Genomic DNA, 23748 nt, shown 5'->3' on the forward strand with positions numbered 1-23748 from the left:
GCTATATCTCTGAGTGTGCACGCATGTTTCAATGGTTTCCCCAGCCCTCCCTGCCCTTCCCCCATGGCTGCACAACAGAGAAACGTGTGGCCCTCACATGACTTGCTCCACCAGCTCCCCCTCCAGCGTGGACGCCCACCTGCAGTTCCCGGACAGCAGTGGCCTCCTGCAGCCCCCGCGCTGGGACGAGCAGCAGCGGGCCTGCGCCTTGGAGCAGATCTGCAGTGTGTTCCGAGTGGACTTGGGTCACATGCGCTCCCTCCGCCTCTTCTTCAGGTGAGGCACTCTTGGCCATGTCCTGGAAGCTGCCTGTGTGCCGTGTCCCGGGGGGGCCATGCTTGGGTCCAGCGCCCCTGCATCCCCAAACATCTGCTTCCCAACATCACTAGTCTTGTCAGCAGTGCCCCCTAGGGCTGCCCCACAGGAGCCGGGTCTGGGTAGCTCCCAAACTCTTTCCTCTGCTTTCAGGGTGATGGTAAGCAGCTGTTGTTTGGAGCTCTGGTTTGGGGAAAGATGACGAACCAGGGCTACACAGAGAGCAGTTGCTGCAGGCTGCCCCCGGTCACCCACCCAGAGGCCGAGCGTGCTCAGAATAGGCCATGGCTTTCTAGAGGGAGGCACCCTTTCCTTCATTATGGGGAGCCATCCCTTTTAGTTCCCTGCCTAACCGCCACCTCATGTCTCTCTGCCTGAAAGGCAGGTGGCCCAGACGCAGGAAAGCACCAACCAAGACTGGTGCTTAGAAGAAGCAGGCGTGTCTCTGTGGGAGTTCCCAGACCCAGAGCCACATCCCGCCTTTCCTGGAAGGGAAGCCAAGTTCGGGCGATGGCCCTGAGGCATGTGTCGTGAATTTCCCCGGAGGATTCTCCCAGAGTGCCTTCCATGCCGGACGGGGAAGCCTGCTGGAGGGGCGTCCCTTAGCGCCCGCCCCATCTGGGTTCAAAACCTGATTCCCCGTCAGGGCATCCACCCCCAGGACTCCCGGAGAGAAGGGAGGATATGACCCGGCAGGCAAGGGTGGGGACAGAAGGCTGCTCTGGCAGGTCTCCCGGGAGTGAGGACAATACAACCTGGGGTCTCCCAGGAAGGGAGCTGCTTTGCCTTCTTCAGCAAAGGGGGTGATGGCTTCTGTTGGGGCATAATTCTGTCCCCTTGCCGCCAGCAGCCAAACTCCAGGGGGACTTTCTGTTTCCTGCCTCTGAGGTTGGCAATAGGGGCCTCTGATTATACTTGGAAATAAAAACCCATGTTTACATATTCATGGGTCTGTTCTCTTCCCCCCTCCGATGGCCACTCAGCGATGAGGCCTGCACCAGCGGCCAGCTGGTCGTCGCCAGCCGGGAAAGCCAGTACAAGGTGTTCCACTTCCACCACGGTGGCCTGGACAAGCTGCCCGACGTGCTTCAGCAGTGGAAATACTGTGCAGAGACGCACCTCAAAGACCAGGTAGCCCAGAGGAGGGTTGGGGACTGCCCCCAGGGTGGGGAGGCCCTGCACCACCCCTGGAGGCACCTGGCTGCTGAGACACCCCCCCTCCCATTCCCCCCTCCCCTCCAACGGGGGCCCAGGACATTGGTTCTTTCCCCAGGAGACCTAGGCCTCTCCGGTGTGACCCGTGGTCGCTGGGGGCCTACAGAGCAGCAATTTGGGATTTGAAACATGTGCCCAGGCTTCTTGTAAAGGCAGTACTCCGCACTTGAAAAATCATGTTTTGACAAGGCTTCCTGCCATATTTTGCTCAATCTACACACAAATGTAATAAGAGCTCTTTAATTATCTGGTTAAGATACTGTATGTGCTTATTAGAAACGGGCTGACTTTAAAATTCCCTTCCTTCCCACAGAGCCTCCTGCTGGCTTCCCTTATTACAGTAGCATGGCTTTTTTTTCCCCCTACATTGAACAACCTTTGATTTTTGAATTAAATGTCAGCTGCAGTTTTGCCCTGGATCCGTGACTGCCCGCGGAGACAACCTGACAGGCGGGCTCCCCGCTCGCAGAACAGCCATCCCTTTGTATGTGGCCAATCACATGTAATTTATTGCAGGCCCTCCCGGCGGAGGGAAGTTGGCCGTCCGAGGCATTAATTCCGTCTTTGCGGCGGGGCTGGAGGGAGAGTGGGGGGCGGCGGTCGATGGGAGTGGGCCGGGAGCGCGAGGGGGGACCATGGTAAGAGGACGGTATTTTCATTTGAATTGTGTCTAATTACACTTGCCATTTAGGGGTTTGTATGCGGGGAAGAGGCGTCCCCCTCCTTTCGGAAGAGAGAGGAAGGCTTACATCCCGCGAAGAGCGCGGCTGGCTTCGAAAGCGAAGCGGCTGAGACACTGATCCGCAACTGTCCTCCCGTCCAGCAGGTCGCCGACGAAAAGACGTGCATGCAGTTCTCCATCCAGCGTCCCAAACTGCCGTCTTCCGAGACGCACCCCGAGGAGAGCATGTACCGACGGCTGGACGTCGCGGCCTGGCTCCGCCACCTGAACGCGCTGGGCCAGGTGGAGGAGGAATACAAGCTCCGCAAGGTGAGGCCCGGTGTGCCCGCAGGGCCCGATTCAGGACCCGGGGTCGGGGCCGTGCCCACGGGCCGCCTCCGGGGGGTGCGTCCGCTGGTGCCAGAGCTGGCTGTGTGAACGCGCCCGATAGAGCAATCAAAGCCGCTGCGATGAAAAAGCAAAACCTCCGGAGCGGGTTTGGAGGACCCCGCGTCAGCCTGTATAGCAGAGCTCGCAGCCCGCGCCGCGATTCCAAAACCGGGATTAGGCCCTGACGTGAGAACGACAGGTTAATCTGAGTGCCGCACCAGGGGGGGCATTGACATTGAAATGAGCCTGGTTTGTGTCCTGTATGGGAATGGGGGGCCGGCACTTTCCCCTTCCAAACATGTGCAAATTGCAGCGATCTGAATCAAGGCATCAGTTGTCAAGAAGGCGCAGCAAAGCCACCAAAACACAGATCTCCGGGGATTTGGGGGTCCTTTGAGCGGCCCTGCTTTGGCCCCTCCCCAACTTTTGCCGCTTCCTCCAGGCCATTTTCTTCGGCGGCATTGATGTGTCAATCCGGGGGGAGGTCTGGCCCTTCCTGCTGCGTTATTACAGCCACGAGTCGACGTCGGAGGAGAGGGAGGCGCTGCGGGTGCAGAAGAGAAAGGAATACGCCGAGATCCAGCAGAAAAGGTGACCGCGGCGACCGGCCGGGGCCCCCTCGACCCGCGGAGGGAAACGAAACCCACCCCAGCGCCGCGGAGGGAAACCCACCCCAGCGCCGCGGAGGGAAACCCACCCCAGCGCCGCGGAGGGAAACCCACCCCAGCGCCGCGGAGGGAAATGCCATTTGGAAAGGCAATTTGAGGTGCAATTCAGCATTGATAATATGTTCCGTGACCCATAGTTTCCTTGAAAAATGGGTCTCCCAGGACCGTGAGCGATGGGGCTGGATAAGTGCAGTTATTACCCCAGCGCCCGGCCCCGGGACTGGTTCTCTTTAGCTCGCATGTCAAGATTTTAGAATTCTTTTTCAACGTACTTAACGAGGCGCTGACATCCTCCCGCAGAACGCTGGGGTGGCGGGGGTGTTTGGGGGTCACTGGGACTGCTGAGGTCTGTTTGGGCCTCGCTGATCCCGCGGCTGCGGTCAGCTCTCTGTTTGGGACCCGTGAGGCGGAGTTAATGTTTGGAAAGCCTTGTGCACCCCCCCACCCCAGGTCAGTGGGAGCCGGAGGGTTTGCCAGCCCCAGTTCCCACCTGGGAGCAGGGACGCCCGCGCCAGCCGGGAGCGTATGTGCCGCTTGCTGACCCCCCAGCGGGCGCTCTGCTCCATGCCAGGCTCTCCATGACCCCTGAAGAGCACAGAGCGTTCTGGCGGAACGTGCAGTTCACCGTGGACAAGGATGTGGTACGGACAGATCGAAGCAACCAGTTCTTCCGAGGAGAAGGCAATCCCAATGTGGAGAGCATGAGGTACCACCTCCCGGGCCAGCATGGTTCCTCCCTCTCGGTTTCACTCCCATCTGCCACCTCACCCCTCGGGCCTCAGTTGACCCTCTGGGAAGTGGACGAGCAGCAGCTTCTGCAGGGGTCAGGGGTCTTTCCTCCAGGTTCAATGCCCCAGAATCAGAGGGTCGTTAGCTATTTTAGGCAATGTCAGTGGGTCTCTTATTGTCCTAGAGACCCAGGGAAGGCCTGTAGGCCCCACCCGCTGGGCATCCACCAAGCCTAACCTTGCTTGTCTCGCACCAGCCGTGGGCCAGCCTCGCCCTGAGTGTCTCTGTCTCCCGTTGGGTGGTCTTCTGGATGATAAAGCCACACAGGGCTGAGGCTGGCATCTTTGACGTTCTGCTACCTCCAGGCAAATAATTGCACAAATTTAGCAGCCCATGAAAACATTTCTGGCCAGCCCACCCTTTGTCACAGGCAGTTGACAATTAAGAAAATCAGACCCACATTCCTCCTTGCCCTGCTCTCGAGGGGCTGGGCTGGTGAGCGCCTAATTGCAGGCCATTACCTTTCCCCAGGCTCTGGAGACGGTCCCAGAGCTGCCCTCCTTCCTCTGAGATCTAGGTGAAAGATGGGGGCACGGACAGCCCAGGGTCTCCAGCCTGGGGTTCTACTGGCCTGCACAACAACACACTGCTATGTTGTGGCCACCCTCCACTGACCTCCCTGCTCTCTGCACTGCATCTCCAGGAGGATCCTGCTGAACTATGCAGTGTACAACCCAGCCATCGGCTACTCCCAGGGCATGTCGGACCTGGTGGCACCCATCCTGGCTGAGGTCCTGGACGAGTCAGACACCTTCTGGTGCTTTGTGGGTTTGATGCAGAACACGATCTTTGTCAGCTCTCCTCGGGACGAGGACATGGAGAAACAGCTGGTGAGGCTCTCAGATGTGTATGGCTGGGCTGCTGTGGGTCAGCAAGCAGCAGAAAAGCCAGGGTCAGCCTTGCCGATAGACTATGGGGGGCTTAGCCCTGGGCCTCTGGGATAGGGCCAGCTCCCCCAGGAGGGACGCATACTGTTCCCAGGTCCCAGGACACGTGTTGCCTTCCCCACCTCACACTCCTGCAGGTCCAGAGTCTGGACTGTTCAGGGCCCTCCCCTTGTGGCTTCCCACCTCCCTGCATGTGGCATCCCAACCCAGGCTCCCTGGGAGACAAAGAATGTGGGGGTCCCTATCACACCTGACCCTGTGCTTTGTAAAATGGTTCCTCAGGTGCATCTGGGCCCCCTGCAGGGGTCCAACATAGCCAGGGTTCTGGGGGTGGGGATGGGAGGGGCTCCTGAAACCACCTCGAGGCCCACTGGGTAGTCGTCACAACCGTACCTCGAGGGCAGCAGGCTTGCTGTGCGCAGCCGGCACCCCTCTCTTCATGGCCTCCCCTAACCTACCCAGACCAGGCAGCACTGAGAATTGGGAGCGAGGAGGCAGAGCTGGGTAAGGCAGGGCCAGGAGCGCACACTCTTTCTTTACCTAGCATCTGTGCGCTCCAAGCACCTGCCGGGTGCTGCTGGCGCTGGAAGATGGTCTCAGGTCCCCAGTCTGCCAGAGATTCTTGATGTGGAAGCTGACGGTGTGAGGAGAGGATGCTGGGTGCCAGGGAGTGATACAGAAAGAGCTCTGGTGATAGAGATGGGAACCAAGACAGGCGTCCCAATGTCTCCTTGGACTAGGCCGACCCCACGGCACATGGGGTCTGGCCCTGGACACTGCCAGGCCTGTCTAGACTTGGCTGAGCAGAGCTCTCTGGGCAATGACACTGTGTGCCCCGGTCAGTTGGTGGCCCACATGCAATGAGGGTCTAGCTGAATGGAGGGCCTCAAATACCAGGCCAAGGAGCGTGTCCCGTCGACTAGCCATTAGGAAGCCGTTGAAGGCTATGGATGGGAGAGCAGAACGCAGCAGGGGATTGGACGAGGGGGAGCCAGGAGCAGGCGGGTGGGGATTGGAAGGTGAGGGGCACCAGAGCGGGGGTCGGGGGCATCCGTGAGGGAGGGAGGGGGTCAGCTGCACGCGTGGACTTGACCCTGCTGTGGGCCACTGGGTGGAAAAACTGGCCAGTCAGGAAGGGTCCTCAGAATCAGTTCCCGTGCCATCGCAGCGGCTGTCTCAAGTAGGAACAATGGGTCGTTTGTGTGGGAAGGGGCCTGTGAGTCACCAAGCCCCCACCCCAGGATCTGGCTGGGATCTCAGCTGAGCCTGCCCAGTCTGTGCTCTCTGCATCGGCCCTGTGATGTCAGGTTTCCACGGTACCTGCGGAGGCAATTACGGGCTCTGATGTGATTTCGCCCCTGATGGGCTCCGAAGCACATGGCCCCGTGACTCGTTAGCTGTCGGAGATTGATTTTACAACGGTGCTGGTGAAGTCAGCAGCCCAAGCAGGACGTTGCCAGAAATAGCCTCGATCTTATCCCACGTCACTGGGTGGTGACCTTAAGTGCAGGAATTGATCCTCTTGGGGTTCAGAAACGCCCCCTCTCTGCTCTAAATCAGCTCTGGAAGATGATGGATCTTGGTGATCAGAGCGGAAGGTGGTTGAGTGGGTGTGGGGGAGGGGGTGTTGTCAATGGATGATCTACTCGACATCCCAGAAAGGAGGGGGCGTCAGAAACAGCCCTATGTGGCGCCTGAGGCCTGGGGGTCTTCCTAGCCTCGGACCTGCCACTAGCCTCCTGGTCCACATCAGGGTGCTATGCTCTGCCTTGCCCTGGGCCACGCCACAGCCTCCAAAACAGTCTGAAATCTGGGCTAAACTGACAAAGACAGGTGTGAGTCAGACTTCCAGCGACAGAACAAAATAAGGGGGTGCAGTGACACGTGGCAGGTAGAGACCTCACGCATGGCACACAGGCTTTGGCGGCGGGGGGAGGGGTGGACCGAGGAAGGGCCTCGGTGGGAGTGGGCTTCCTGGGCCAGGCAGGCAGGCGTGCTCGGGGCTGGGGGGCTAACTCCTCTCGGCCTCGCCCCCAGCTGTACCTGCGGGAGCTGCTGCGGCTGACGCATCTGCGCTTCTACCAGCACCTGGTCTCGCTGGGCGAGGATGGCCTTCAAATGCTCTTCTGCCACCGCTGGCTCTTGCTGTGCTTCAAGCGGGAGTTTCCCGAGGCTGAGGCTCTGCGGATCTGGGAGGCCTGCTGGGCCCACTACCAGGTGAGCCAGACGTGGTGCCCAGGGCTGGGGGCTGGGACAGCGGCTCCAGAGCGACAGTCGCCGTCCTGCACCCAGGCTAAAAGGAGGGCGGGGTGCCCACATAACCGTGCACCTCCTCTGGGGTCCCCCTTCACCATCCCTGATCCCCTGCAAGCCACAGTCAGCCCCTCACATGGCGACTGCCTTCCAGTCCCACGTGGCCAGCCTCAGACCTGCAATTCGCCTCCCAAGTAACTGAAATCGATGCAAATTGCCCACTGACTGCGCTCATTACCACGTTCTGGGGCTGAGCACGCTCCTGTCACAACCAATCAGCGTGAAAGACATTGCGGGGCCGAGCAGGACGCCAGTGCCCACATGCTGGAGCCAGTGCCCGCCCGCCTGCCCCCTCGGGACGGCTCAGGGAAAGGGCCCGAGATCTTGCTTCCCCATCAGCCCCTCTGAGAGCCCGGGCCCGGCCCACTGTCCCCACCCAGGGATGTGATTTCCACTTGCCGTCCACCGTTATCATTGTCTCCTCAACACATTCCCCTGAGAGCGTCGAACTGGCCCTGTCACACAGCTTTAATGCCCAAATTAGCAACAGGCTGGCGACGTGAAAGGATAGGCAAGTCTCTCTGAATCCATCAGCCTTAAAAAAAAAAATAGTATTGACGCATCCGGGAGGTGGCCAGGACCCTTTCTGCAATAGCGGGCTCCGTCCTCCCTGCGGCAGCCGGAGCAGCTTGGATTAGACAAACCTTGCTGATGACATGGGCACGCCCACCAGCCCTCGGAAACGTGCATCAGCGTTTCCCCTCCTTACTAATGTCAAGGAAGGATTATGTCTGATAGAAGTGAGTCTGAACAAATGTGGTGCTGATGCCACAGGCTGTCTTCGAGTTCATCCATCCTCACCCGCCTCCTGCTCCCACCCCGGCCCAGGTCTGGGCTGCGTTTCCTGCGTGGATTAGCGTGCTCGATGTGTACCGCAGGGTGGAATCAAGGAAGCATTGGCAAGGATGGTCCAAAACACTGGATCACATTAAAAAAAAAAAAATTGTGTCCACTTTGCAAAGCCTCATTGCATGTTTTTCCAGCAGCAAGTTTGCCACCCTCGTGACATCACATTTAGGCTAATGTTACAAGTGAACTCAGAGCGTTACCCAACAAATGGGGCCATTTCTCAGGCTAAATTTAGCCACATTTGGCCCCACCACTTGATCAAATTAGTGTCAGGAGATTGGAAGGGGGGGTGGGTAGGATGATTGTACTGGGCATAGGCTAATTCATTAGAGTGAGCTCGTGGAGACAGGGGTGGTCACTACCAGCTGCTTTAACTTTTAAAGTGTCCCCAGAGTGAGAAAGGCTCTCTTTCATTCATTTATGATACTTCTAGTTTGCCCTCAGGGGCTGGCCTGCCCTGGGCCTTGTCCAGTGAACTGGGATTAGTCCTGTACTGCCATCCAGCCCCATTTAGAATGTGCCCCACCTTTTCTGCCCCAGAGTCCTCTCTGAGAGGAGGTAGGCATGTACCTTCCTCCATCCTCCCCCCCTACCCCCAACCCACCGCCAACCCTGGCCACAGTTCGAATAGCTCCAGAAGGATCGTTCTGAGCCACAGCAAGACCATTCCGGATTAATTCAGAGGAAGGGGCTGGGCAACCTGGGAATGGTCTCTTCAGAGTGGGTGGGGTGTGGGGTGTTTGCTGCCCATAACTTCTGCCCGCATCCAGGGCTCCTCCTGGCCCTGTCTGCAAAGGAACAGAGTTCTGGCTGGCTGGGTGGCCGATGTCAGGAGACTAAACACAGGCTTCCTGGTGGTCCTTGTCCTTCCTCTGCCCCCGGGAGCAAGTGTGACTCAAAGGCGGGGTGCCCTCAAAGTGTCCGGGCCGGAGAGCGCACAGGATGTACCCCCATCAGGACCAAGTGCCGGCTTCCTGCTGTGGGCCAGGCCTTCCTTCCTGGGCAGCCGTATGAGGCAGCCTCCAAGAAAGACAGCGGAGTCCTCAATGGGCTCTGTAAAGCTGGTTAAAGATGGTGGGCTCATTGTAGGCAGCTCCATGGAGACCATCGGGATCTGCCGTGCTCTGCTCTGAGGCTCTTCTCCCCACTTTCTTACCAACAAACCTGCGTCGTCTCTGGGGCACGAGTTGGGGTTGGGACGTTTGGCCTGGAGGCAGGAGGACAATGACCAGTGGGTGGCTGCCAGAAAGTTCTTTCTCACTGGCGTGTTCTGTGACCCACTGGAGCGTGTTCTGACGCACCGTCTCTGAAGAGAATGGGCACGGGCCAGCCTCCAGAGGAGCGTGTTCTTTGCCCCTGTGCTGGAAAGCCTCCCAGAGGGCTCCCCGAAGGGTAACAGCAGCCCGTGGGTGGCCAGCTGCAACATCGCCCCTTTGTATGTCACAGCAGCCTTTGGATGGAGCTGCTCACGCTGGCCCATTTGCAGGTGGGGAAACTGAGGATGAAGGAGGCTGCTGGGCTTGCCCAGGGCTGCATGAACCCAGATGACCTCACCCTGGAGCCCTTACCCCGCACCTCTGCACTTGGCCTCTACCTGCAGGCGGGGCTGGGGCTGGGTCAGGGGCCTTATCTGAACCCACTCTCTACGCCCCCAGACGGATTACTTCCACCTTTTCATCTGTGTGGCCATTGTGGCCATCTACGGGGATGACGTCATTGAGCAGCAGCTGGCCACCGATCAGATGCTTCTGCACTTTGGAAACCTGGCCATGCACATGAATGGGGAGCTTGTTCTCAGGAAGGTGAGTGTGACCCCCACATGCAGGCCCGCCCTCCCATATACAGAGCCCCACCCCTTCACTTCCAGAGCTCCGCCCCACGCAGCCCCCCACAAGCCCCGCCCTCCACATACGCAGAGCCCTGCCCACACACAGAGCCCCACCCCTTCACTTCCAGAGCCCCGCCCCCACACTCCAACCACTCTGGGAGCTCCTGACCAAGGCCCAGTGGTCAGCATGTCTGGCAGCTGCTCAGGGTGCCCATCAGGCCCTGGCAAAAGAGGCCTCTCTCCTCATGGACTGAACAGATTACCCGGTTTGATAGACAGGTCTTCCACCTGGGGTACCTCACTCCTAGCCCAGAGCCAGGAAAACTGAGCAGGAGGCTTAGGGAGGGGAGGTGGCCACTTTTCATCCACAGTTAGTAGAATAAAGGGGGCCCTTGCCACCTCCCCACTTCCCAGGCTCCTGCTGCAGTCTGCTTCTTAAAGCTCTCTGGTGTCTCCCGGGGGGCCGTGAGGAGGGCCTGGGGTCAGGGTGGGGTGGGTAGGAAGAGGGTGGTGGAAACAGACCCTGCAGGGCGGAGAGGTGGACCCCTGGGGCCGGGCGAGCCGGGGGAGGGACAGGGTGGGCCCTGTGCCGCTTTTGCCTGCCCTGTTCACCCTCCATATGAAGGCCATTGGGGGAGCCTTCTTTGTGTCAAGCCACATGGGAGCACTGCTCCGAGAGCCATGTGAGTCCCGTCCCTCAGCTGGATCATGGTGTTGAAAGGGACGGGGCAGGCAGAGCCCTCACCCTGACCTGGCACAGGGTGAGCCCTTGGGCGCAGGCTGTTGCTGCCCTTGCTCTTGGGCCACTGGCTGTCAACCTAACCCCCTCGTCACTGCCTGTCCTCTCTGTTTGCAGGCAAGGAGTTTGCTCTATCAGTTTCGCCTCCTGCCGCGGATCCCCTGCAGCCTGCATGACCTGTGCAAGCTGTGTGGGACTGGCATGTGGGACAGTGGCTACATGCCTGCCGTGGAGTGCACAGGCCAGCACCCGGGGTCTGAGAGCTGCCCATATGGGGGCACTGTGGAGACGCCTTCGCCCAAGCCCCCCAGAGAAGGCAGGAAGGGCCCAAAGACACCCCGGGAAGGCTTCGGTTTCCGCAGATAGGTTGGGCTTCCTGTGCTAAACGAGGGGTGAGGGAACCTCAGCCAGGTCCCAAGCATGGGGGAGCGGGTGGGCTAGGCTTGGAGGGGATGGGATGGTAGAAACGGAAGGAAAATGCCCTTGGGCGGCATGAAGGGAAACTTTTCATATTAAGGACAAAAGCGGAGTCCAGTAGTGACAGAAGTGAAACCCGCCAGCTGCCCAGAGTAAAGTCACCTCCCAAAAAAGCAGGACCAGAATGCATGGCCATCCCACCTGGAGATACAGGCTGGCTGGGTTCTCGTGTTGCCTGCCTTTGATGGATCTCGACACGTTCCAGGAATTCCTCCAGCTTCATCAGCCACCGAAGGGTATTGCCAGGCATTGGGAAAGGCAGAGACAGAAGGAGAGGTCTTGTGCACCCACCAGTGCCAGGGAGTGCAGAACAAGGGGGTCCTGTCCAGGCCCAGAGACATCTTTGCAAGCCGGACACACCCGCCTCATCAGGCTTCATTCTCTGAAAGAACCAAACATACTCCACAGCTTCTCCAGCCACAGCTGCAAAGCTGATGTGAAGACATCTGCCCCCCATCCCCCCCCCAAAAAAAGCCCCACTGATTTCAGGGTAAAGAGGTGTAAGAGCAGGGGGCTGGGGGCTTTCACACTGTCCATTTCAACATCCTGTCCTCTTGGTATGTGAAGGAATCTGCTGCCCGTGAGCCTGAGCACAGGCTGTTGAAGTGTTGGATTCCTCTCCCTTTGTTGGGGAATGTCTGCCTTTGTCATTGTTTAAGGCCAACCTCACCAAATACTGCAACCAACTGGGGTCTGGATGGGTTGAGGTGTGTGTGTGTGTGCACGCAAAATCCTCTGAAGGGAATCTGCAATGTTTGAGGGAAGGGGTACTATATTAACTGACCAACCAAGACAAAGGCACCTGAAAGTGCTAGAAAGCCTCCCACTTCCCTGCAGGGCCTGCATTCTGCCATGAATGCCAGTCTTCTGTAAGTCAGCTTCTCAGGTGGTTGGACGCAAGAGTGGCCACAGTACAGTAGCCATCACTCAGGGCACCTGTGCTTTCTGTGTGGGAACCAGGTCTTCCCAGCAAGCTCTCCCTGCTCCCAAAGATTCTCATCAGTTGCTCCTTCTGGGATTTAGAGAAGGACAGTTAAGGGCATGGGAGGGCTCCCAGCCAGTGTAAAGTGGTGGAGCCATTTGCACAGGAAGCCACCTCTTGAACTGGTAGGAGCAAGGAGCCTGGAATTGTTCCTTGAATCCTCCTGCACATTCTCCTGGGGAGAAAAATCCTTGAAGTGCTGAGAGTCATCGTGGAGACACAGCCCGACTAAGGCTTCTTCCTGCCCTCAGCTTTTCTCACTGAGAGTTGAGGCTGCTGGATGGCGCCACTTTAAAAAGATGTTTATCAACAGGAAAGAGGAAGTTATCAGCCTCCTCCCTTCTCAGCTTCTCTCTTCTCCATGAGCCCAAGTCCTCCAGCAGGCAGGAGACTGACACTGGTACTTCCAAGTTTCTGGCCCCTCTGTCCACGAGCCTTTTCGGGAGACCATCCTGGAGCCCCATCAGTGCCCAGGTCTTAGGGTACTGACCATTATAGTCCAGCCTCAGGGTCCAGGCTGGATGGCGGTAGACTTGTGCTCTGCTTCTGGGGAAAGAAGATTGCCTTTCCATGCGGAGGATGGCTCCTGATCCATTATGGAAATGGCTTGAGTTACCCAGGCACTATATTGACCCTCCTCTAGAGACCACATCCCCATGAACAGGCGTAACAGTTATCCATTGCCACAGTAATGCTACATAACAAATAGCCCCCAAACATGGTGGCCTCAAATAGCACACACTCACCTAGCACATGAGTCTGTGGGGCAGCAGCTCAAGCTGGGCATTTCTGGTCTGGGTTGGGCTTGCTCCCATGCCTGGAGCTGTTAACTCCCAGGGGGGTGCTCACACATGTAGAGGTGTGTAGAGGTCAGGCTTGGCTCTGCTCTTTGCCTCTTGCGTCCTTCCCACAAGCCAGTCCTGGCAAGGCGAAGGTGCAGCATCAGAAGTGTACAGGCACCTTCCCAAGCCTTGACAGATGCCCCCCGTGCTGCCTCCCCAATGGCCAAAGCAAGTCACATGGCCAGATTCAGCATCTAGGGATGGGGAAATGGACCCTCCCCTGCAGTAAGAGAAGTGACATGGCGAGGGGCTGGGATTCAGGGAGGGGTGAGGAACTGGGCAGCTGGTACGGGGCTGGAAGAGTCTACCAGCACCACAACAAAGTCCTGGTCCAGATAACACTGTTTTGGAACTCACCTTCTACCAGGGCCGTGACTTCCCCTGAAGGGGCAGGAGATGCCTAAGAGGAGAAAGAGTGCTCCCCCTCATCCTCTGTAGCAGAAGAACGTCCGTGCATTTTACAATACCTTGTGCCTTCGGGCTGCTGTGTGTGGGGTGGAGGGAGAGGGGTCCCAGGCTCCCTCACTTTGGAGGGTCCTGGGTGGAAAGCGCTCATCCTGAACCTCCCAGCTCCCGCAGCCCTCACCCCCACGGCTCCCCAGGACCCTCCCACCTCTCACCCTATGGGCTGGGCGAGGTCCCAGTGAGATCTGGTCCTCTTGGAGCAGCCAGGACCTCGAAAGCTGAAGACCTGGGTGTGTGGGCTCTGCAAGGTCCCGCTGCTCCGGAGGGATGGAGAAGGCCCGCCCCTGCACGGCTCCCTTAATCTGGATGCAATTAGAGGAAACCAGCCAAAAACCCTGCGGCAGCTGTTGCCTCAGGATTATTCCCAGCCAGCAAAAGGCATTAGGCTGATAATTCAGTCATTAGACTTTTAGCCTTCCCACCGCCAGAACGTGCAAATACAGGATAATCAGCCCAGCACGGCCATCCTCAGCGATACTGCTTATTTAACCCATTTTTTAAAAATGACACTTAATGTTATTGGCTGGGGTGCGTGTGCACGCATACTTAAAAGTTTCCCCGCCGCTAATGTCTGTGCTGACGTTACATGATGTCGTCGGGGCCTCTGGGAAGAGAGGGCACCTTTGATGCGCATGTGCTGGCACCGAGAGGGCAGTGGGGCAAGGACTCACCAGCCCAGTGGGGGTTCACCCTCTCAGGGAAGGCGGATGACGGCAGGATGAAGCTGGGTGTGGGGAAGGTGGGCATGTAGTGGGGTCAGGGTCTGGTTAAGTGCAGAGGGGAACAGTGTGCTATTCCAGAAGGTTCTGACTTAAGTCCCAGCAGGGGAGACTTGGAACTCACAAGTCAAGGGAATTGGAGTTCTTGAGCCAATTAGAGGGGTCGGGATAGGCAGGCTGGGAGGGGTCCCCAGCCCATCTCTGCAGAGGAGGGGGGTCTGCAGTCCAGAGGGCAGTTCCATTGGCGGCCTTGGTCTGGATGCCATCAGCAGGCAGCGCTGTGTTGTCCTCATCGGCTAAGTGTCAGGCAGGACAGAGATTTTTGAATCCAGACCTTTGAGTTTTCTGTAAAATCCTTCTGGGGGCAGACAGCTGGACAGGATGAAGATGCTGGTCCTGAAACGAGGGCAGTGGCTGGCAAAGGTCACCCAGCTCTGACCTTTGATGGGTAGGAAATAGGGCAAAATCTGTGGACCACAGTGGGTGACCTCTGTGGCTCTCCCCTCGGTTTTTTGTGAGGTCCCTCTGAGCTCTCTTGTCTGCTTCTTGTTCGGTAGAAATAGCTGGGAGGAGGGCAGCCCCCAGGGTGGTGGGAATCTGCCCGTGGCTGTGCCCTGCACCTGCGGAAGCCTCCATCCTCGTTTGGCCTCCCCTCTGCCATGCAGGGAGGCTGGAGGGTGGCAGGAGCGCCTGGGTTCACCAGGCCGAGAGAAGGAAGCCTCTTCCAGTTTGTCTGCCCAGCAGAGGCCCCCAGAGGCTGCCCTGCCTCAGAGGAAGGAGGAGGAGTTTCCCTGGGAAACCCCACACACGTGCAGAGGTGCAGCCCTAGACCGGCCTGCAAGCTGTGCCACAAACCCATAGCAAAGGGAAGGAGCCTGCGGGTCTGGCCTGAGGCCAGGCGCTTCCTCTGGAGACCCTGGGGAACCAGATGGCCCAGGATCTGATTAGCCCTGGGTTTCTAAGCCAGGCTGCAAGGCCGTCCCTCAAAGTGAAAGCATTCTGTCCCCGCCCGTCCTTGGCTCAGAGGGAACTGCCCCCAAAGTTGTGAAGCCTGAGGACAGGGCTCCCCTGCAGAGGTTGCGCAGTGCTGCATGGAAGGAAGACACTTACCTAGGGGTCAGGAACCTGGTTCTTGTCCTGCCTCTGACCCTTCCCGGGTGCATGACCTTCCGGTACTCTGAGCCTCAGTTCCCTCATCTGTATAATGAGAACGGTGCTGCCCTCCCAGCCCACCTCACAGGACTGCCGTGGGGACTCTCCAGGTGAAGGTGTCATGAAGATGGTTTACCAGCCCCGGGGGCTTCACCTGCCACTCAGGGAAGAGACCACTGATCTTGGCCTTGCAGCCTTGGCGGAAAGGCGGCATGCTCCCAACCTGAGAGCTCGCCCTGCTTTGAGAGTCAGCAAACCCGCTCCCTTCTACACATCCACTTTGCTGCATATCCCCGACTAAGGGAGACCTCTCTGTGCCTCTTCTGTGAAATTCACCCCATGCCACCCCACTCCTGCCATGAGGATAACCAACCATAAGCCATGACCTTGGTGACCCCGAGAGATGTGTCTGTGTGCCGTGTGCCCAGCTCTGCATCAGGGATGAGGTCCAGGCCTCGGACCCTCACGGCTGTGAAACCCACTCAAGCAGGGGGCTGTGGCCTCCTGGGTCAGGCTGTAGAGACTGGAGAGGGGTGTCCCAGGGCCTCTTGGGGGCAGGGCGGGCATGCAAACAGCTTGCAGTCATCTGGCCCCGTTAAACACATTGTGCTGAATTTCTAGGTAGGAAAGTACATTTCAAGTTCAGAGATCAAGTCACTTGGTCATCTTCTTTCCAGCACCTTGTGTTAGTCAGAGGGCAGGGTTTCTGTTGTTTAAGGGAAAGTTTAATGAAATTCCCACCATTACCAAGAGATTACTGATGTCCGTGGCTACCATTCGTTCTCTGTATTTCATTTTGTTTTCTTTTTTAAATACAATCGCCCACTGGTCAGGCCATGCCCCAGGCTCGGGACTGGCCACCCTGACCCCTGGGGCCACGGCCCCCACTGTGCTTCTGGCTCTCATGGATTCCACTGCAAAGTAAATAAAATCATATTGACAACAAACATACCCTCCACGGCGCCTCTAAGGAAAAGGTCCAGCGAGATTTGTTAGGTCAGAATGTGGCAGGTTCCAGTGCTGGGTGAAGAGGGCTCCCACAGAAGAGCCAGGAGGGCCGGAGGGCTGGCCAGTGGCACAGCAGGCCCTGCTCTGGGGAGCCTGGCTGCAGGCCCAGGGGTCCATCAGGCATCTGAAGGGGACGGGGCGCTTGGCCTGCAGCAGGGAGGAGCTGCTCGCCTCCAAGGTGGAGAAGTAGTAGGAAAGTGCCCGTGAGCCCCAGTGACCGGGGGCCCCAAGACTGGCCCCAGCACCTGGAAACACACAGTGTTTTATTGAGACTTGGCTGCCAGGGCTCTGATTTCAGGGAAAGCCGAAGGCTTGCGTTTGTGAACTTTTTACGGAGGCAAAGAAAATGAATTTGACCTTGTTAAGGGTGGGAGTTAAAGGAAGAATTTGGGCATCAGCTTCTCTCATCTCCATCCCCTGGAGCCCTACTACAGGGAACACGCCCCAGGGATTACAGGGAGGTAGGCATGGGGGCTGGGGCCTGTCCTGGTTCTCCTGGACCGTGCTGGTGGGTGGAGGGCTCCCAGCCCTAACACGTGCCTGTGGGAGTGGGAGCTGGTTTTCGTCCTTTTGCCTGAGAGAGGGGAGGAGGGTGCATGTGCCGCCCTCCTGAATGTCTGCACCCCTGGGGGTCTCGTGTCTGCAGGGTCTATCTCATCCTCCACCCACCTGGCCTTGGCTGAGACGACAGAGAGCTTTGTCACCCCTTCTCTGCAGACCAGGAGTGCCCCTGCCTGAGGCTGGCTGGCCACGTGGCCAGGAGGGGCAGCAGGCCCAGCTGATGCATCAGCTGCCGTGCCTGGCTGGTGGCTCCACTTAGAGAAACCTTCTCTGTCCTTTTGGGAGTGGGAGGCGCTGCTTCCCCCTCATGCCTGGCCCTAACCTGGGATCTGAAGTCACCCCTGACGGCCAAGGAGTGTAGACAGAGAGGGAGCTTGGAGTTCAGGGGCACCAGCCCTACCATCACCACCCTCCAGGGCACGTCTGTGGGTCAGTTTGTCCTCAGAAAGGGGCAGTCCCACCCCACAGAGCAGCCCTGCAATGGGTCGAGGCCCATTGTGGCCCTCACCCTGGGCCATGGCCCTGCCCGAGAGGGCCTTTCAAACCTGTCAGGCAGCTGGTTTCCTGGGTCTGGCCCAACCAGGATACTCCGTCAGGTGTTTGTCTTTGCTCTGCTCTAGTTCTCGCGTAAATAACAGCCGTGTAGTCACGGGCACAGAGATGTGCTGCCCTAGAGCCAGACTCTTCAGGGTGGCCCCTGGAAAGACCTGGCCTCTGTTGTCCTGTGGTCCTGAGGGCTGGGCCTGGGAGCAGCTTGTCTGTTGCGGCGCGGACGGGCCATCTGCACGGCTGGCTCGCTTGACACCCCTGCTAGCGGCAGAGACACCCCCGCCCCGCCCCTGGGGCCCATTCGCTTCAGAGAGTGAGCGTCCTGTGCACCACCCTAGTCCCATCATTCCTTCATGCATCCGTTCAGCAAGCGTTCAGCAAGCCCCACCAGGGAGACGGGTACCATTGTCCCATGGACCTGCTCCAGGGGCCCGAGGCTGAGCACACCAGGTCACTGGGGTTTCTGGGGCGGGCAGCACATACTCTACAAATGCTCCATGAGCAAAACTGCCTTACCGGCCCTGGGAGAAGCCACTCAATGTCTGCACTTTTGGGGCCCCCCGGGGCACACCTTGAACTCCTCGGGTCTGAGTGGCCTTTGGCTGCAGAGACTCAGGTGAGCCAGAAATGTCACTGAGATGATTTTCTTTCAGTCAAGTTGAATCCCATTATGAGCCCTGCCAACCCAGTTAAGTCTCAGTTGTTGTTGGTGTCTCTCCTTCCCCCCAACACCCACATGAAGACATGCCATGAGCAGGGGTGGGAGCGATCCCACGCAAAACGTGCAGGGGGCTCTCTGCTCCTGGCCCATGGTTGCCACCGAGACGCCCTCTGTCCAAACCCAAGGAGCCCAGGAGGTCTGGCTCTTTCCTTTGACTGGGGCCCTGGTGCCCAGGCACAGCTGCATCTCTACCCCCATCCTGTTCCTCTGCAGGGAAGCCACCACCACCATACACACACACAGGGCGGGGAGGCCTCAGCCAGCCCCTTTCCCTCCCCGGTTCCATTGCCCACCTCTCTTCAAGGAGCACCAGCTTTTAGAAGAGAACCCACAGGAGGCTGGTCACAGGCTCCTTCCCACCGCCCGGCAGAAACCGGGAGGGGAAGGAGCACAAGGGCTTGACAAGCCTGGGAGATGCTTAGAAGAAAAACTACAGTGAGAACAGGGCCCCAATCGTCTCTGTGAGTTATTGGGCCACACGAGCGATCTCACTGTTAAAGGGGTTGTGTCTTCACACACCCCCACCTCCTCATGGCCATTGGGGAGTGTCCCACCCAGCCACTGCCATGCTCTCTGCAGACTGGAGGACACCTGCCAGTGGCCTCACGGGCCACATTCAGTTGCTGGCCCTGGGACACCCCTAAAGTCATCCCTCCTCCTCAGTGGACCCCCCCTCCCTCACCTGTGAGGCCCTCCTCTCTCTGCATCTCAAGAGAATAACCAGACCTCTGGGCTCCTGGGGCGTGTACTGTGTAATTTAGATAAAGTGGTTTGAAAATATGCTATTCATTCTCTGAATGTGATAATACGTCTGCCTTGATAGGTCAGATGCCACAAGCTCTTTCATCGGCAGTTTGACACTGAACAAAAGAAAGCACTTTATATTTTGAGTTGTTAGAGAGAATGGCTTAATGGTTTTCTAAATGGTTGTTTGGATGCTGAAATTAAGTTGGTGCAACAGGGGGATAGTGTCACAGGCTGGGTATAGCAGCCCCTCAGGAGGGAGAAACAGGTTCAAAACCCCCTCAACCAGTAAGAGACATGTGCAGTTCAACAAAGTGGGAAACCTTCATCAGGGACCAAACACAAAGTTCACGGGGTTCATTGATTACTGGCCATGAATAAGCACAAATAGAAAAAGATATGGAGGGTCCTAGTGGCTACAAGTTAACGGTTAGTGAGCCCAACTGTCCGGCAATTTTAAAACCTAACAGTAGAATATGGCGATGGGCAAGGCCCAGGAAGCCCTCTGGGATAGGAGGTCAGAGCTTTAGATCGGTTTACTGGAGAACTATGGCCAGTGCCTGTCTGGACACCAGCTACAGGGGGATGGATAGAAGGTTCTGAGAGGCACAACAAATGACTAAAAAGACCTCAAAGGGTAGAGGATGGGGCCCTGTCCAAAATAAAGACTGAAGGATAATAAATGTTATCAAGAGTTTATGACTTAATGACGAGAGTGCCAACTAGCTGCTCTCCACTTTTCTGGTGGGGAGAGCTGGGCAGAGGCAATTGTGGCCACAGGAGGCGCTGCCAAAGGGCCGGGCTTCAGGAGAGCCACTCCTGAGTCACCGACCTCTTGGTGTCCCATCCCCTCTGCCCTCCAGGACTGTCGGTGTGGACTCGCCCCTTGTGGGAGAAGCCCATCGCTTGCAGGCCTCCTTACTCTGTCCAAGGTGCAGGAGCACAGGGAGTGTAAGGGAGTGGGGAGTTCTGGCTGTTCGTATGAGCTCAATTGGGAGCCCGCTTTCCGATACGGGGTCTCAGTGTCCTTCTGTAAAAGGAAATCCAAGTGTACTTAAAGCAGCCATCTGAGACAAAAAACCACTGAGGCGTACACACAGTGGGGGGAGGGGGATGACAGTCCTCCCAGGGCACTGTCTGGTAATCCAGACCCTGTCCTCTGTTCTGCCCACCTCCTGCCCCTATTGGAAAACTTTAGAAACTTTAGAAAAAAGGTGCTGGGGACCCTCAGACCTCTGGACAGGTGCCCTCTGGGGGAATCCCACCCACCTACCCAAATGGCAGCGTCCGTTCTATTTCCAGGCACATTCTGCCTTTCTCCAAAGCCCGGGCATCCTTTGGGTTTACTGATAAATCCCCAGTTTCTGTCAAATGATTCATTTAGATGGGAGTTCCCCCCCGCCCCGCCATTCTTGGTCTTACTGCTCCACTGGGCCACATGACTGCCTGAGCCAGGCTGATAAATAGCAGCGAAATTTTAGGGGTCAGAGTCAGCAGCCTGAAGCAGAGTGTCAAGGAGCGGGTGGAAGGTGTCGGGTGCACAGGGACGCAGGGGTGAGGGCATTTCCAGGAGAGGTGAACGGCTGGCTTCGAAGGGGGATGAGACAAAGAGCTCAGCTCTTCCCCACGTTGCCTGGAATGCATACCTCAGAGCTCTTGGTCAGGGGGTGGGGTCTTTCAGGTGGGTGAGACCCAGGAACTGGACTCGGGCCAGTGCAGGTAGGAAGAGGCACTGCTCCCACAGGTGTTTCTTCAAGAACTGGCAGGTGGGACAGCGCAGCAAGGCTGGGAGTTGGTGCCCCCACCCCCGACTTCCAGCCCACAGTCTCTCCCACCCCCTCCCTGCCTGCTGCATCTGCACCCCTCTCCCATGCAGTGACCAAAGGATTCTGCAGAGTTAAATCTTACCAAAAAGGCCACTGTCCTTCCCCTCAATCTGTTGGGCCAGAGTGCAGTCACCAGGCCAGCCCCAAAGAGGTTTCTGGGTCCCCAAAAGAGGGGGAGGCCCCCAGAATCTGAAATGTAGCTATTGGTTCACCAAACCGGCCTGGCCTCCTGGGTCCCTGCACAGACCTCCACTCCCATCATGAGCCTGAAACTGACCCAGAATGCCAAGGTCTGCTTGTAGAGTGACCTGCTGGGCCCCCAGAAACTGGCTTCGATTAGAGGGGACACACCACCAGAGGGTGTCCCAGTGATGGGTACAGACTCCTGTGGCTCCTGCCCAGGCTGAGGATGGGTACCTAAGAGACTGCCAAAGCCTGGGCAGGACTGAGCTCCCCATAGGGCTTTTCCTTTCCAGAAAACAGGTTCCAAAGTTTGGGTGGAAGCCTGCTTGGCATGCCCTGCCCCTAGGGCCTGGGACACCAGGTAGCTTTGCACAAGGCTGGAGGCAGGCTGCACGGGCTCCCCACTCCTGTTCGCAGCTGTCCTGTTGAATCCCAGACACAGGCCTGGCTGTGGGATTCAGCCACACAGTGGCATCTCTGCAAAGCCTGGGATTCTCACCAGGAACTGGTCTCCCAGGAGGGAGGGAGGTGGGCAGGCGCTCCCCTGCCCGCCCACAAGAGGCCTGGGGAACTAGGGTCCCCGTGCCTGGAGCCCCCACTGGGACCTGTTCAGAAGGTGGCACGTGTGGGCACAGTGGGGCACCGCTTCCTCAAAAATAATCCTCGGTGCTAATTCCCATTTCCCCAGGAAGAGGGCCAGTGTCTCTCAGATCCATCCCATTTTCTGCAGAAAGGCTTTGTTGCTGCTTCTTTTTTTTTTTTAATTTATTTATTTATTTATTATTTTTATTTTTAGTTGCATTGGGTCTTCACTGCTGTGCGTGGACTTTCTCTACTTGCGGTGAGGGGGGGCTACTCTTTGTTGTGGTGCGCGGGGTTCTCATTGCTGTGGCTTCTCTTGTTGCGGAGCACAGGCTCTAGGCACACGGGCTTCAGTAGTTGTGGCGCGTGGGCTCAGTAGTTGTGGCGCACAGGCTTAGTTGCTCCATGGCATATGGGATCTTCCCGGACCAGGGCTCGAACCCACGTCCCCTGCATTGGCAGTCGGGTTCTTAACCACTGCGCCACCAGGGAAGCCTGTTGCTGCTTCTTTTGATTTCACACCCAGTGGGCCTTTTCTCCAAGTGGGGGTCCAGGCATGGGGACCCTAGTTGGAGTGTGTGTGTATGGTGGTGGTGGCTTCCCTGCAGAGGAACAGGATGGGGGTAGAGATGCAGCTGTGCCTGGGCACCAGGGCCCCAGTCAAAGGAAAGAGCCAGACCTCCTGGGCTCCTTGGGTTTGGACAGAGGGTGTCTCGGTGGCAACCATGGGCCAGGAGCAGAGAGCCCCCTGCACGTTTTGCGTGGGATCGCTCCCACCCCTGCTCATTGCACGTCCTCATGCGGGTGCCCTATGCCCGGCACACGCCTCGGGGCCACCATGTGGATGGGTTCCTGCCCATGTGGTGGGCACCAAGGGAGAGGGGCACGCAGGACAGGGAAGTGCCTGGGGCTTCCAGAGGGAGGGGACTTGGGGAGTGGAGGGGGCATGAGGGCAGGGGACTGGGGTGGGAATGGGAGAGAGGTGCAGGAGGGAAGGGAGAAGGAGGGGCAGCCCCCTCCCTCCCTCCCAGGCCCACTGATCTAATCATATCAGGTGTGCTCCAGATAAATATTAATAATATTAATAAATATTAATAACCCGGTGACAGAGGGAATTTGGGATAATCTAATTAAAAGGGCACCATTCAAGCTGGAAGCTTTACTAAGGAATCACTCCCAGGGAAACCCATGAGCCCCCAGGAGGGCCCTAAGAGGGAGAGGAAACGTCCCCCCTCCCCACAGCTGCCCACCCAGGGCAGCATGGGCAGGACATGACCTCTGGCAGGGCAGGTGCCTGGCTCCAGTGCCCTCTGAGCCCCACCCCAGCCTGCCCCAGCTCATCACTCCCGAGCACCACCCCTGGGCACCAGCCTGAGGCTAGGGCACCCGGCCCACCCCCATTCCAGCACCTTCACGCTCAGCTGCTCAGCCTCCCCCTCTGCCTGCCTGTCTGTCTCTGTGTCCAGCTGACAGTTTCTGTTGACAAACCCTGAACACCCCACGCCCCCCACCGTCCTCCAAATGCAAAGAAAAGGCAACCTCAGGCCTCAGAAGGGCTCCCTGGGTACCTGGCTTTCCCTGGGGGGCACTGGGGCCTCTCAGGAATGCAGACATGACCTCTCGCAGCAGGGCCAGAGGGAAACCCATGAGCCCCCAGGGCAGCATGGGCAGGACATGACCTCTGGCAGGGCAGGTGCCTGGCTCCAGTGCCCTCTGAGCCCCACCCCAGCCTGCCCCAGCTCATCACTCCCGAGCACCACCCCTGGGCACCAGCCTGAGGCTAGGGCACCCGGCCCACCCCCATTCCAGCACCTTCACGCTCAGCTGCTCAGCCTCCCCCTCTGCCTGCCTGTCTGTCTCTGTGTCCAGCTGACAGTTTCTGTTGACAAACCCTGAACACCCCACGCCCCCCACCGTCCTCCAAATGCAAAGAAAAGGCAACCTCAGGCCTCAGAAGGGCTCCCTGGGTACCTGGCTTTCCCTGGGGGGCACTGGGGCCTCTCAGGAATGCAGACATGACCTCTCGCAGCAGGGCCAGGCCCCACCGCTGAGAGCTGCCCATTCTTGCCTTGGACAAAGTCCTCATCCCAGGGCCAGAGTGGCCCCGTGCCATGACCCCAGAGTCCAGCCAGCTTGGGAATCCATCTGCCTGATGGGTCCCTTATCATGGGCTTCACAGGCTTCCAGGGCCCACTTTTTCCTGAAATCAAGATTTATTGGGGCCCCTCGTGTGAGTTAATGGTGTTCTTTGGCCTTCGTCAACTTGGCTTGGTCCAGCTGGAG

General features: G+C 58.0%; 1 protein-coding gene across 1 annotated transcript; it reads left to right on the forward strand.

Moving 5' to 3' along the window:
• Nucleotides 1-155: 155 nt before the first annotated feature.
• On the forward strand, nt 156-18579 carry TBC1D16 (TBC1 domain family member 16). Its single transcript, XM_028499256.2, has 9 exons — nt 156-276; nt 1299-1446; nt 2354-2521; nt 3066-3172; nt 3821-3955; nt 4682-4868; nt 6963-7142; nt 9743-9889; nt 10772-18579. Exons 1-9 carry the CDS (start codon nt 251-253, stop codon nt 11018-11020), a joined length of 1347 nt encoding a protein of 448 aa, XP_028355057.1. The 5' UTR covers nt 156-250; the 3' UTR covers nt 11021-18579.
• Nucleotides 18580-23748: the final 5169 nt, after the last annotated feature.

The sequence above is a fragment of the Physeter macrocephalus genome, chromosome 14, assembly GCF_002837175.3.
Source record: "Physeter macrocephalus isolate SW-GA chromosome 14, ASM283717v5, whole genome shotgun sequence".
NCBI lineage: Eukaryota > Metazoa > Chordata > Mammalia > Artiodactyla > Physeteridae > Physeter > Physeter macrocephalus.

Excerpts from the sequence above, each read along its gene's own strand:
- TBC1D16 (XM_028499256.2), top strand. The coding sequence starts at position 251 with ATGCGCTCCCTCCGCCTCTTCTTCAG. Across the intron at positions 3,173-3,820 it reads GCCGAGATCCAGCAGAAAAG|GCTCTCCATGACCCCTGAAG; the intron begins GTGACCGCGGCG and ends GCTCCATGCCAG. Across the intron at positions 3,956-4,681 it reads CCCAATGTGGAGAGCATGAG|GAGGATCCTGCTGAACTATG; the intron begins GTACCACCTCCC and ends CTGCATCTCCAG.